Raw genomic sequence first — 15,056 nt, forward strand, 5'->3', positions numbered from 1 at the left:
ACCTTCGAGAAACATGTGAAGAGCATCGGATTGAGAAAGTTATCCGAACTCCCACGATTGTAGCAATCAGGGGGAGATATCGACATCAGGGGGAGTTCTGATGTCTACATGTTCGATCTCGAAGAGTAGAGGACGTGTTGTACTCTTTTTCTCCTCCTCGAGCGTGTTTTTATCCCACAGGGTTTTTCACTCGAGCAAGGTTTTTAACGAGACAACGGATGAAGCGTCACCACCAAGTTTGAGCGGCACAAGGGGGAGTGTTGAAGGAAAATAGACTTAGTGTGCCTAATCAAACTAGGAGTAGTAATAGGAGACAATGTTCTAGAATTCCTTGTCCTACTCGGATTAGTTTTCCTTGTAACATTACAACATGTACTTTGTAATCCCTATATAAAGGGCTTCTATTCTCAATAATAGAATGACAATTCTCTCTACAATCTCTCTCAAATATCATATTCTTAAACAACGAATCAAGTCTATCAAACCTGAATAATTCATGTTTATAATGTTAAATTAGATTATAAATACCTTAACGATTTTCAATCTGATTAAATTCAGAGTGATCAATTTTCAGTTTTCAACAGTTGAAACAACAAACCCACATATAACAAAAAAAGACCCATAATCTAAACCTCTCATTGTTTTTCAAGAAACCCATTCAAGTCAAAATGTGGAAGCTGAAAATTGGGGCAGACACAGTAAGAGACGGTGGTGATCATCAATGGCTGAGGAGTGTGAACAATCACTTGGGCCGCCAAGTTTGGGAGTACCATCCAGAGCTTGGGACCCCTGAAGAGCTTCAACAAATCGAAGATGCTCGAAAAGGTTTCTGGGACAATCGATTTGAGACCAAGCACAGCTCTGAACTCCTCATGAGAATTCCGTTTGCAAAGGAGAACCCATGTGTGACTAATCTACCACAACTCAAAGTTAAAGATGCAGAAGAGGTGACAGAAGAGGTCGTGGCAACCACATTACGCAGGGCCATTAATTTTTATTCAACAATCCAGGCACATGATGGTCATTGGCCTGGGGATTATGGGGGTCCCATGTTTGGTTATTACACTTTCAATTACAGGAGCTCTAAATGCTGTGTTATTCATAGAGCATCAACGGGAGATGTGTAGATATCTCTATAATCATCAGAATAAAGGTGGGGGATGGGGTCTACATATTGAGGGCCCAAGTACCATGTTTGGTACAGCACTAAATTATGTTAGTTTGAGGTTGCTTGGAGAAGGTGCTGATGATGGACAAGGGGCAATGGAAATAGCACGAAAATGGATATTAGACCATGGTGGTGCGACTGCAATCACTTCATGGGGGAAGATGTGGCTTTCAGTACTTGGGGCATATGAATGGTCTGGAAATAATCCACTACCGCCAGAAGTATGGCTATGTCCTTACTCTCTCCCGGTTCATCCAGGAAGGATGTGGTGTCATTGTCGAATGGTGTATTTGCCTATGTCTTATCTGTATGGGAAGAGATTCGTTGGACCAATTACACCTACAATCCAAGTTAAACAGAACAAAGACAAAGGGAAAGTTTGGGAATTTCTGATGTATTGATCTTCTCCAAAAATGGAGTACATATACAAAGTATACACATTCCTAATAGGAAACTAATTACATCGTGATATTCTCCCCCTTAACTACATAATATTCTCCTTAACTATACAATCCTAATTATACTACAATTCCTACAATTATGGAGAGTGACTCACACCAACACTCCCCCTCAAGTTGGAGCATACAAATCACGGATGCCCAACTTGTCAAGTGAGTCAGAAAACGCCTTGCTAGAAACTGCCTTTGTAATAATGTCCGCCAACTGCTCCTCAGTAGGTACGAAGGGAAAAGAGATGATTTGTTGATCTAGCTTCTCTTTGATGAAGTGTCTATCAACCTCCACATGTTTTGTGCGATCATGTTGGACAGGATTATGAGCAATTTCAACTGCAGCTTTGTTATCACAGAATAAGGGCATGGCTTTCTTCTGCTTGAACCCCAAATCCCTCAACAAGTGCCTCAACCACAACATCTCACAAACTCCACGAGCCATTCCTCTATATTCTGCTTCAGCACTAGAACGGGCCACCACCTTCTGCTTTTTACTCTTCCAAGTAACTGAATTCCCACCTAAAACGTAAAGTATCCGGAAGTGGACCGTCGATCAGTTATACAACCTGCCCAGTCTGCATCTGTATACCCCAAAACATCCAAATGCCTATGCTTAGAAAACACCAACCCCCTTCCAGGAGCAGACTTCAAGTACCTCAAGATCCGAACTACAGCTTCCATATGAGCCTTACTAGGATTATGCATGAACTGACTCACAACACTAACTGCATAAGCTAAGTCTGGTCTAGTGTGTGACAAATAAATTAATCTTCCAACTAACCTCTGATATCTTGCCTTATTCGTGGGTACTTGATCTAGATACTCAGCTAACCGATGGTTCTGCTCAATGGGTGTGTCAGCTGGTTGGCAATCAAGCATACCCGTCTCTGCTAATAAGTCAAGGACATACTTTCTCTGGCTCAACATAATACAATCTTTTCCTCTAGCAACTTCAATTCCTAAGAAATATTTCAAACTCCCCAAGTCTTTCATTTCAAATTCTGCTGACAATGCACTCTGCAACTTCTTAATCTCCTCAAGATCATTACCTGTCACCACCATGTCATCCACATAAATAATTAAAGCTGTAACTTTACCCTTCTAATGCTTAAGGAATAGGGTATGATCTGAATTGCTCTGCCTGTACCCAATTCTCCTCATGAATGTCGTGAATCGACCAAACCAAGCTCTTGGAGATTGTTTGAGGCCATATAGGGACTTCCTTAAACGACACACCACCTTGACTCCAGTGGAAGTACCATATCCCGGAGGCAAGTCCATGTATACTTCTTCATTCAAATCACCATGAAAGAAGGCATTTTTTACATCAAATTGTTGCAGAGGCCAATCAAGATTAGCAGCTAGAGACAGAAGTACCCGGATTGTATTGATCTTTGCTACTGGTGCACAAGTTTCATCATAGTCCACACCATACTTCTGGGTATAACCCTTCACTACTAGCCTTGCCTTATATCTGTCCACCGAACCATCTGAATTGTGCTTCACTGTATACACCCATCTGCACCCAACTGTTTTCTTTCCAGGAGGTAGTGATACTAACTCCCACGTTTGATTTTTTTCAAGTGCATCCATCTCCACAGCCATTGCTTTTGCCCACTTCTCGTCCTTCATTGCATCCTGCACTTTACTAAAAAGTGACACAGAAGATAATTGATTCACAAAGGCTACATATGGTTTAGACAACCTATGAGTAGACACATAATTAGCTACAGGATATTTGGTCTTAGCACACAAGCTTGGTTCATATTTCTTGGCAGGCTGGCCACGATTGGACCGTTCTGGTAAGACTCGTGTTGGAACATGTGTAGAATCAGTTAAAGGAGTAACACTATTAGACAAAGGTGGGTCATGGGACAAAGGCAAACTACTACGTACCTCAGATGAAGATTGAACAGGGGAGACCACTGATGGAGAGGGAGAGACTGAATGATTAGGAGCTTCTTCTTGAAAGGTAGACGATTCGGCAATTGTCTTTTCTGTTTCGGAATTCACAATGCTCTGTTCGGCAGTTGCATGGCGAAGGGTAGACGATTCAGTAATTGCCTTTTCTATTTCGGAACTTGTAATGCTCTGTTCGGCAGTTGCATGGCGAAGGCTAGACGATTCAGCAATTTCCTTTTCTGTTTCGGAACTCGCAGCGCTCTGTTCGGCAATTGCCTTTTCTATTTCTGCAGGAGTGTCGTTGGTTTCTGGGGCATTGGACACTTCCTCTTCACTAACCGATCGATCGTTTGAGATAAAGCGATCGATCGTTGGCCCTGTTTGGCACTGTCCTTCATAAAAAACACCCTGCTCCCCCTGACTATAAGTCGTAGAAGGTGGAAAATAACATGTATCCTCACTGAATGTCACATCCATGGTGACATAAAATCGTTGAGAGGGAGGATGATAACACTTGTATCCTTTCTGCTGAGTCCCATACCCGACAAAGACACACTTGAGAGCCCTTGCATCTAACTTAGAACGTTGGTTCTTATAGAGATGGACATAGGCTACACAACCAAAGACACGAGCAGGAAGGGTATTAAGAGATGGGATAGAGACATAACTAGACAATACCTCGAATGGAATACGACCTTGAAGAGAGGAAGATGGGAGACGATTAATAAGATGGGAGGCACACAACACTGCCTCTCCCCAAAGGTATTTAGGCATATTGGCACTAAGGAGAAGGGCACGACCCATGTCTAACAAATGACGATTCTTCCTCTCAGAGACCCCATTCTGTTCTGGTGTTTGTGGGCAAGTGGTTTGGTGAAAAATTCCATGAGATTGGAAGTAATCACAAAATGAATGATTAACAAACTCCCCCCCCCCCCCCCCCCCCAATTATCAGACCGAAAGACCTTAATACGAGTATCATATTGGGTACAAACAAGATTATGGAAGGCTGTAAAGGCAGAGAAAACTGCATCTTTTGACTTAAGCAAAACAACCCAAGTTAATCTGGTGAAGTCATCAATGAATAAAACAAAATAATGCATTCCTGAAAGAGTTGAATTTTTGGAAGGTCCCCATAAATCGGAATGAATTAATTCAAAAGGCATTGTACTAGACTGAAAGCTAGAAGGATAACTAGACCTATGACTCTTGGCTAAAGAACATGTTTCACAATGTAGACTAGAATCACTTATTCCCAAAAAAAGGGAAGGCATCGACTTCTTCATGACACCAAAGGATGGGTGACCCAAACGGCGATGCCACAACCACAATTCATTCATCCGATCAGAACTCAATGTCAGGGCAACATGACCTTGTGGAGTTGATGGTGCTTGTGTCGGTCCTTCGTACATGCAATCCAAGTGAAACAGTCTCTCCCTCAGATCTCCCTTGCCAATTATCACCCGAGTACATAGATCCTGAAAGATAACATACATACGATAAAAGGTGACAGAGCATTTGTTTTGTGTGTTTAATTGAGACACAGACAAAAGATGATGAGATAAAGAGGGTACATAAAGGACATTATAAAGAGTAATGGACGGTGTAACCTGGACTGACCCAATTCCTAAGACCGGAAAGGACTCACCATTGGCATTAGAGACATGTGTTATGGATGGGGAGGACAACGTGACGAAGAAAGACTTATCATAGGTCATATGATCAGACGCACCAGAATCAATTATCCATGTATTACTACCAGTAAAGCCAGAAACATTTAAAGCGACACTAATTTTACCTCGATTCTCCTGATTTAGGGAAACATTACCCTTAGTTTGATCTTGACCCTCCACATCATAGAAATCAGGTTCTTGCTCCTGCACCAGTTGGATTGCCGCCTTGCTTTTCTGACCATTGTTACTTCTTTTCCAACTAGAGTTATTGGAGTTGAGTCTTAGCAACTTGGGGCATTGACTCTTGTAGTGGCCAACAGTTTTACAATAGTTGCAAGTCACCTGACTGTTGAACAACGAACTAAGGGACAAATCTGCCATTCTTCTTCTTCAAGCAGCAACACAAACCACAAAATTTGACACGACTAAGGAAGGAGAGGCTGACGGCAAGTATTGCAAAATTTAGGGTTTTAATTAGGGCAAAAGGAACAGAGGATGAAGACAAATGACAAACTCTTAAAGAGTACAAAGACAAATTTGTAGTGGAAACAAACGAACAGAGTCCAGACGGATCTCTGCTCTGATACCAAGTCAAACAGAACAAAGACAAAGGGAAAGTTTGGGAATTTCTGATGTATTGATCTTCTCAAAAAATGGAGTACATATACAAAGTATACATATTCCTAATAGGAAACTAATTACACCGTGATATTCTCCCCCTTAACTACATAATATTCTCCTTAACTATACAATCCTAATTATACTACAATTCCTACAATTATGGAGAGTGACTCACACCAACAATCCAGTCATTGAGAAAGGAGCTATATACAGTCCCATACCATGAAGTTGATTGGAATGAAGCTCGTAATCTATGTGCAAAGGAAGATCTATACTATCCACACCCAATGGTTCAGGATATTCTGTGGGCTTCTCTTCACTATGTACTTGAACCAGTTTTTATGCGTTGGCCGGCAAAAAGATTGAGGGAGAAGGCTTTGGACACTGTTATGCAGCACATTCACTATGAAGATGAAAATACTCGGTATATCTGCATTGGCCCTGTTAATAAGGTGTTAAATATGCTCTGTTGTTGGGCGGAGGATCCAAACTCAGAGGCATTCAAGTGGCATCTTCCAAGACTATATGATTATTTGTGGATCGCTGAAGATGGCATGAAAATGCAGGGCTACAATGGGAGCCAGGCATGGGATACTTCTTTTGCTGTGCAAGCAATAATATCTACTAACCTTGCTAAAGAATTTGGACCTACTTTAAGAAAAGCACATGAATACATAAAAGATTCTCAGGTCTTAGAAGATTGTCCTGGTGATCTAAACTTTTGGTATCGACACATTTCAAAAGGTGCTTGGCCATTCTCAACAGCAGATCATGGATGGCCTATCTCTGACTGCACGGCGGAAGGACTGAAGGCTGCCTTATTACTATCAACACTTCCAACAGAAACAGTTGGGGAATCATTGGATATGAAGAAATTATATGATGCCGTCAATGTTACCCTTTCCTTACAGAATGATGATGGTGCATTTGCAACTTATGAATTGACTAGATCATATAAGTGGTTGGAGCTAATCAACCCTGCAGAAACTTTTGGTGACATTGTAATAGATTATCCATATGTTGAGTGTACATCAGCAGCAATTCAAGCACTTACACTATTTAAGAAATTATATCCTGGACATAGGAGGGAAGAAATAGAAAACTGTATTGCTAATGCTGCAAAGTTCATTGAAAAGATGCAAGCAACAGATGGCTCTTGGTACGGTTCTTGGGGAGTCTGCTTCACCTATGCTGGGTGGTTTGGAATAAAGGGTTTGGTTGCTGCTGGAAGGACTAATGAAGACTGCTCTAGCATCCGTAAAGCATGTGATTTTTTGTTATCCAAAGAGCTTGCTTCTGGTGGATGGGGAGAAAGTTATCTATCATGTCAGAACAAGGTGTATTCAAATCTACAGGATAATAGGCCACATATAGTCAATACTGCATGGGCTATGTTGGCCCTGCTTGGTGCTGGGCAGGCAAAGAGAGACCCAACTCCATTGCACCGTGCAGCTAGGGTACTAATAAATTCTCAAATGGCAAATGGAGATTTTCCCCAGAAGGAGATCATGGGAGTTTTTAACAAGAACTGTATGATTAGCTATTCAGCATACCGAAACATTTTCCCCGTTTGGGCCCTTGGAGAATATCGTTGTCAGGTACTCAGGTATTGGAGGCCCTCTGAAATATGTCTTTGTTCAGCTTTTATCACTCGAGATAATGAATTGTTATCTGATCTGTATGAGATCTTTTCTCAAACGTGCTCAAATCAATCTAATTACTATGTGCTCAAAAAAAAAAATCTGATTAAATTTAGAAGTGATCTACTTATAGAGACATAAAAATCTAACAGTCACTTTATCGATATGTGATCGAAAATTGAATCTCATAAGTCATCTCTTAAAATGATAAAAAAACTCTCTTGATGGACGAGGTCATATATTTACACACATATTATATATATATTCAGCTTGTAATCCACATCATCAGAAGGTAGTGGTTCAATGTACTCGATCATAAATAGAAACTCGAGCCTCTGTTTTTTTTTTTTTTTGAAAGGGTTTCTTTTCTATTATACCATTGCTTATAACATAAAATAAAGAAAGAAAATTCAACTTAAAGGGAAGAGGAGGCATAATGGGGGAACGAGACTTGAACAGTGGGAAACATGATCAATAAACATTGCAGAATACAAGGAAAAGGCACATGGATTTACTGCTAACAATGTTTGACTTGAACAGAGAAATTCTATTTAATTTTAAAATAAATAAGCAAAAAAGAATTAAACTCCAACCTTGAATTAAAAGTTGGTTCAATGAACCGACAACTAAACGCAGCTCGAGTTAGTTGGGTGAAAAACTGTGATCAACCACCGAGAAGCCTCCATCAACAACTAAGTTGTGTCCGCTAACGTAACCCGATTCATCTGAAGCAAGGAACAGAGCTGCCTCTGCGACATGCCTAGCCTTCAACACAGTCCCCTTCAAGTTTGCAATGGCACAGCTGTTGGCTTCGACCTCATTCGGCTCCAAGTTATAAGCCTTACACGAAAGAGGCGTTGCAACACCAAATGGGGAAATACAATTTACTCGAATCCCATAAGCACCAAGCTCACTGCAAGCCGATCTCACCAACCCGATTAAGGCATGTTTTGATGTTGTATAAGCATGTGGAGCTGTACCTCCAAGTGAACCTGCAACGCTTGTAGTGCATATAATTGAACCGCGGATTTTTCTAGCCACCATGGCACGCGTGGCGTGCTTGATTGTTGCTGCAACTCCGCGGACATTTGTGATCATTGTGTTGTCGAAACCTTGGATGTCGAGGTCTAAAATGCCAGTCATTGGACCCATAATGCCTGCATTGCTGAACAAAATATTTAGGCTGCCGTATTTTTCCAATGTGTAACTTACTGTTTGTTCAACTTGGTTTTCGTCTCTGACGTCGCAGTGGAAGTATGAAACTCTTTCCGAGGCTATTGAGGCCACAACTTGAAGACCCAATTCGTCTTGAATATCAGCTACGACAACGAAAGCTCCATTCGCTGCGAAAAGTCTTGCTGCTTCCTCACCAATGCCACCAGCTGCACCAGTGATGAGGGCCACCTTGCCCTCCAACCTAATTGAAGCATTTGAGATTGTGTTGCATGAAAATATATTGGTACTGATCTAAGAAGGTTGAGAAATAAAGATAATTGTAATGGTTACCTTGGCTTAGACATTGATGATGAGGATGATGAAATGCTTGTATTCTTTATGGTTATGCTCAAACTTCCAAATGAATCTTCTTCTCTTGGATCGGCTATTTATAATACCCCAATGGTTCATATATTATTGTCTGCTATGCTAGGATGCAGAGCTCAATGCATAGACGTGGGAAAAAGAAAATTATAAATTGCACAAGGCTGTTGACAACCAGCTTAATTTAATTTAATTTTTTCAAATACTCATTGCCCCCTCAACCCTTATAATTTGGGAGTTTTGTCCCTTTACATTAATTCTAGGGATTTTTTCTCCTTTACACCACTTACTTATTTTTTTCCTACTTACCTATAATAACTCTTGGGAAAAATTCACCAACGGTGTCTGGACACTTAGGGGACTTTCAGAATGATACCTGAACTTACAAAGTTATCAATGTGATACCTGGACTCATTTTTTCGTATCAACGTCGTACCTATGACTAATTTCCGTAACGGCTCCGTGACGGAAATTGGCCGTAGGTATCACATTGATACGAAAAAATGAGTCTAGGTATCACATTGATAACTTTGTAAGTTCAGGTATCATTCTGAAAGTCCCTAAGTGTCCAGACACCGTTGGTGAATTTTTCCCAATTTTGCACGTGCAATGCACGTGAGTCACTTAATGAAGATAAAAGGACCGATTTACCCTCAAATTTTTTTTTTTTTTTTTTCTTTATTCTTCTTTCTTTCTTTCTTTCTTTCTTTCTTCTTCTTCTTATTTTCTGGTTTCTTCTTCCCCTGATTTGAATCATCAAGATTCAAATCATCTTGCTCGTCCGATTCCCACCGCGGATCGCCGATCAAACACCGCCGCTGCGTCTCAATCCACCTTCATGCACCACAGATGTTTCTGGTTCCCCCAACTTCAAATCCTATAGCAAATTGAAATTGTGCATTGAGGCTTCACCTCTCACTCCGAGTTCATCCCCGCCGCCGTCACCAATGACTTGACCACAACAACCTCCACCACCGCACAACAACTTCGTCCTCCGCTACTTCTCGATTGGGTTTGGGGATAAGGACTGCTTCTTCCTCCACCGCTAGCGAAATCATGGAGGCTCAAGGCCACATTCTAAGGGCCACCGGCCGGAAGGACCGCCACAACAAGGTTTGCACCACCAAAGGCCCCAGGGACCGCAGCATCAGGCTCGTCGCCCACACCGCCATTCAATTCTACGACATGCAGGACCGGCTTGGATACGACCAGCCTAGCAAGGTCGTCGATTGGCTAATCAAGAAAGCCAAGGCCGCAATCAACGACCTCGACTAGCTGCCACCGTGGAACCCAAACTAAATTTATGTTCATACAACATTTTCTCCGACGATGCCGATATTCGCCGCGCAGGACACGCAGAACGTGAGCCTCAATTTCTCGATGGTGGAGGCTCCGAGTTCTTTGTCTACTAATCGGTGAGACACAATGGTGGGTAGCAGCGGAGTGGCGAAGCTGGTGAATAAGAACAGCTCGAATTTTCTGCAGGTGAGGATGGTGTGGAGGCCGAAGTTGTTAATCTTTGTCTGCCTAAAATTGCCTCTGATCGAAGTTGGGCTAGAGGCCGAAGTTGTCGGCTAAACCGATGAAGTTGCAGGTGAGGATGGTGTGGAGGTGGTGTTGCATGTCGGGAACGAAGGAGAGGATGGAGGGGTGGGATTAGAGCTGTGATTTGAGAGTGGAGGGCTGGCGGGGTCTGAGTTTCTGATCAATGGTGTATAAAAGGGGGTCGGAGGAGAGAACGAGAGTGGTGGTGGTCAAGTCATTGGCGGCGGCGGCGGGGATGAACTCGGAGTGAGCGGTGAAGCCTCAATGCACAATTTCAATTTGCTATAGGATTTGAAGTTGGGGGAACCAGAAACATCTGTGGTGCATGAAGGTGGATTGAGACGCAGCGGCGGTGTTTGATCGGCGATCGGCGGTGGGAATCGAACGAGCAAGATGATTTGAATCTTGATGATTCAAATCAGGGGAAGAAGAAACCAGAAGAAGAAGAAGAAGAAAGAAAGAAAGAAAGAAAGAAAGAAAGAAAGAAGAATAAAGAAAAGAAAAGAAAGAAAGAATTTGAGGGTAAATCGGTCCTTTTGTCTTCATTAAGTGACTCACGTGCAAAATTGGGAAAAATTCACCAACGGTGTCTGGACACTTAGGGGACTTTCAGAATGATACCTGAACTTACAAAGTTATCAATGTGATACCTGGACTCATTTTTTCGTATCAATGTGATACCTACGGCCAATTTCCGTCACTAAGCCGTTACGGAAATTGGTCATAGGTACGAAAAAATGAGTCCAGGTATCACATTGATAACTTTGTAAGTTCAGGTATCATTCTGAAAGTCCCCTAAGTGTCCAGACACCGTTGGTGAATTTTTCCCATAACTCTTATATGTTGTTCCCTGATACCCAATTAAGTTTTTTATTTTTATTTTTTTTATTTTTTATTTTTTTTATATATTTATTTTTGAGACTATTTTGCCATCACTTATTTGTCACAGAGAGAGAGAGAGAGAGAAGTCATAGGAGACTTCGCCGGAATCCGGTCGCCGGGATCCCGTCACCAGCCTCCGGACATCTCTGAAAACCTCTCCGGAGGTCCTCAGGGATCTCATAGGTCCACAGAGAGGTTACCGGAGACTTTTATTGCCCTCCAATAAAATCCAATAAACTTTTATTGCCCCTCAATAAAAAAAAAATTTATTTGGAGGCAATAAAAGTTTATTGGGGGAGGGTAATAAAAATTTATTGGAGGAAATGAGACTAATCTCTCTAAAATTAAACAAATAGAACTTTTTTTTTTTAAGGGAAGACGGCAAACTGTATTAAGTGAAACTAAGGAGTACATGGAGCGATGTAGAAGCATCGAAATAAAACAAAAAAGCATAACAAGATGCACAAACGCATCTATAATGAAAAAAGAATAATAAAATATAACAAGAAGCACAGACGTATCTGAAATGGGAGGTAACCAGGATGTGACTTGATGCCGAACGACATCGCTGCACTGCATATGTCACGAAAGCAGTGTAAATGTAATAGTAACCGTAACTAGTGATATTACCACCTAGGAGAGGTGATTCGCTCACCAGGAGTTCGAAAGTAACCGAAGGTGTCAAAAACTCGAAAATTAGCAAACGAACTCCTAAGAACCAGAAGCAATACCAAATCAAAAAGAGCAACTGTCTTGGATCTATGATCAGGATTTGAGTGTTTCCTGGATCCCAAATCCGGATCCAAATCCGGCCTGAAGCAATGAGATATGACCAAGCAGGCTTGACACAGATACAGGCCCAAATAGATCTGCTGTGGGCACCTAGGCACTTGGGCACCCTCGCTCCAACCCAACTTTGGACACCCAAAATGCAGGGCACCCCTCCTGAGCCGCACTGCCATGACGTCGAGCCGCACTGCACCGCCACTGCCATCCCCTGACCAAGACCGGACCGGGGGTCCCCCTGCAACCAAAGTGCCCAACTACGGCGCCTCCAGCCTTCACCCGAAAGGCCCGATCTCTCTGTCACTACCCACGTCAGCTAGGATCGCCACTGACGTAGAGAAATCGAAAGCAACTTCTCCAACCATCGCCGGATTTCAGCAACAACCCGGAGCCGAATCGCTATCGCCGAAGAAAGTCCGATCGTACCTCTTACCCGACGCCTCCACTTGGTAGATCCCGAATCCCACGTCTGGTTTGGATCCACCAAACCACGGCACCGCCGTTCGTCACCACCGTCCGTCACCACCTCTGAAAGGGGCGGCAGAGCCACGAGAAAAACCCGAAGATGGAGGATCCCACCGAAAAACCGACGAGATGAGGGTGCAGCAACCGGATGGTTGAAAGGGAAAGGTACATGAGTCTAGAAAACTCTCCGGCAGTGACCGCGAACACCATTGACGCAAGCCAAAGAAAACGGACGACAAAACCCTAGGGTTAGCTGCCGCAAGGAAGAGAGAGCGAGAGCTCTCATTTTTTCCCGACTATCTCAACAAATAGAACTTTGATTGAGGAAGAAAATAAGGAGATTATATCAATTCAAAATCTTTTATTGCGGGGCTGTAAAAGTTTTGGGGGGCAATAAAACATATAAAATTTGGGATCAGGAAGGGGGACTAATCTCCCTAAAATTAGACAAATAAAATTTTGATTGAGGAAGAAGTTGATGAGATTACATTAGTTAAAAACATTTTATTGGGGGCAATAAAAGTATATTAGAGGGCAATAAACAACTTTTAATTTAAAATTCGGTATTCTAGCAGCACGTATGCACATCTAAACAACATTATATATTGCTATACTCAAGACTCAATGAAACTTTGTCAAAAAAAAAAAAGTAAAAATATTCCATAATTCCACACTCGCATAAAGGTCATGCCCAAGTAAAAAAAAAAAAAAAAGGACCTACTCACATAAACGCCTAGCTTTAAAAAATCTATGCTCACATCCAGATCTGGAACAAGAATTTTTGTTCTCATAAACAAAGTGAACTACAAAATGGATCTACACCACAATACTTGTGATAAACTAAAGAAATTCGTTTAGTCAACATACTCGAGCGCATCGCCGGAGCAGTTCACTGGCAGCAGCACAAAAACGCGAATAAATCTGGCGAACAAGACCACTCCCAAGCTGAAATTGATAAGCTGCAAAAGAACCACGGCGTCCAAACCCGATGTCGTGGACAAATCGTCCTCGGTGAGCTTCGAGGCTCTTCTGAGCCAATTGGGAGAAGAAATCAGCCTCTCTAGATTGAAATGGCTACTCTTCTTGTAATCGCCTTCGGCCAAAACTCTTGGTATGTAGACCTCGGAATTGCTCGGATGTTTTCTCAAGAAGGAGTAGAGCGTGAAGAAGAGAACGCACAGACAGGAGTTTATGGCCAGTGACGTCAACGCAATACAAGTGGTCGGGTTCCGGGTAGACTCGGGAGGTCAGATCTGGGTAGTCGCAGAGAGACGACATCGTTTTGGATTGGAAAAATGAGAAAGAAGGGCCCGCGTAACCGGAGGCTATTAAGGAGACCAAGCCAGCGGCTCCCAGGCCTGTGTCGTCGTATATATATATATATATATATAGAGAGAGAGAGAGAGAGAGAGAGAGAGAGAGAGAGAGAGAGAGAGAGAGAGAGAGAGAGAGAGAGAGAGAGAGAGAGAGAGAGAGAGAGAGAGAGAGAGAGACAGAGAGACAGAGAGACAGAGACAGAGATAGAGACAGAGAGAGACAAAGACAGAGAGGAAAAAAAGAAGAAGAAGAAGAAGTGTGATTGTACAAAGAGAGAGGGAGGAGAGAGGAGATGAGAGAGATCGATGATGAGAGACAGTGTATGTGGCAATATGTAATTTTTAATTTTTTTAGAGCCCAAAATCATCATTTAGCTATTAAATTGTGTTAGTGGGAATAAAAATCTGTTGCTAAGGTAAGTGAGTTGATTTTTGTCCATTTTGGTGCTTTGGGTTTGGGTCAAGGCCCCAATAATTTAATTCCAACCCCTTGCTGTTCTAAGAAAGAGCTGGTCTATTACAACCTAAACCATATGCTCTCGATGCTGCTCTAGGGTTTTTCAAAAAAGTCTTCTTGCCACTGTCTGACGGCGCGTCCATGGACGCTGTCGTCAAATGGGATATGTTGCTAGGTGAATGCGGCTCGTTGGATCGAGGTGTCTTCGCTCTTGATCGACGGGATAGGTGGCTGGTGGTAGGTGAGATCGGGATCGCCGGGATGGTTTGGTTAAGTTCTTGCAGGCCGGTGTTGTGGGTTAGATTGGCGGTAGGGAGGTTGATTTCAGGCGCTGGTTTGGTGGTGAAAAGGGCTGGGGAGACGAGCTCCGTGGCAACGATTCGACTCCTGGTTGGACGAGATGGTGGAGCTCTCCCAGATCCGGTCTGGGTTAGATGATCTGGTTTGGTTGGGAGCGATTTGTTGGGCGCCAGTGGTGGAGCGAATAGGTTGGGACTGTGCCAACGATGGAGCATCCGTCTTGTAACAATTCTCCAATCCAGATCCATCGCAGGTGGTGGCAGGTCGTGTATAAGGGGAAGATGGGGGTGGTTTTGCAAGAATTGGGTTG

At 42.7% G+C, this 15,056-nt stretch overlaps 1 protein-coding gene and 1 pseudogene across 1 annotated transcript; one reads left to right on the plus strand and one right to left on the minus strand.

Annotated features, from left to right (window-relative positions):
* Positions 1-563: 563 nt before the first annotated feature.
* LOC133723136 (cycloartenol synthase-like) lies at positions 564-7,597 on the plus strand (annotated as a pseudogene).
* Positions 7,598-7,907: 310 nt separating this feature from the next.
* Positions 7,908-9,052, minus strand: LOC133722520 (short-chain dehydrogenase reductase 3b-like). The gene is made up of 2 exons (XM_062149403.1): positions 8,963-9,052; positions 7,908-8,873 (listed from the first exon to the last, which is right to left on the minus strand). Exons 1-2 carry the CDS (start codon positions 8,974-8,976, stop codon positions 8,099-8,101), a joined length of 789 nt encoding a protein of 262 aa, XP_062005387.1. The 5' UTR covers positions 8,977-9,052; the 3' UTR covers positions 7,908-8,098.
* Positions 9,053-15,056: the final 6,004 nt, after the last annotated feature.

The sequence above is a fragment of the Rosa rugosa genome, chromosome 7 (assembly GCF_958449725.1).
Source record: "Rosa rugosa chromosome 7, drRosRugo1.1, whole genome shotgun sequence".
NCBI classification, from domain to species: Eukaryota; Viridiplantae; Streptophyta; class Magnoliopsida; order Rosales; family Rosaceae; genus Rosa; species Rosa rugosa.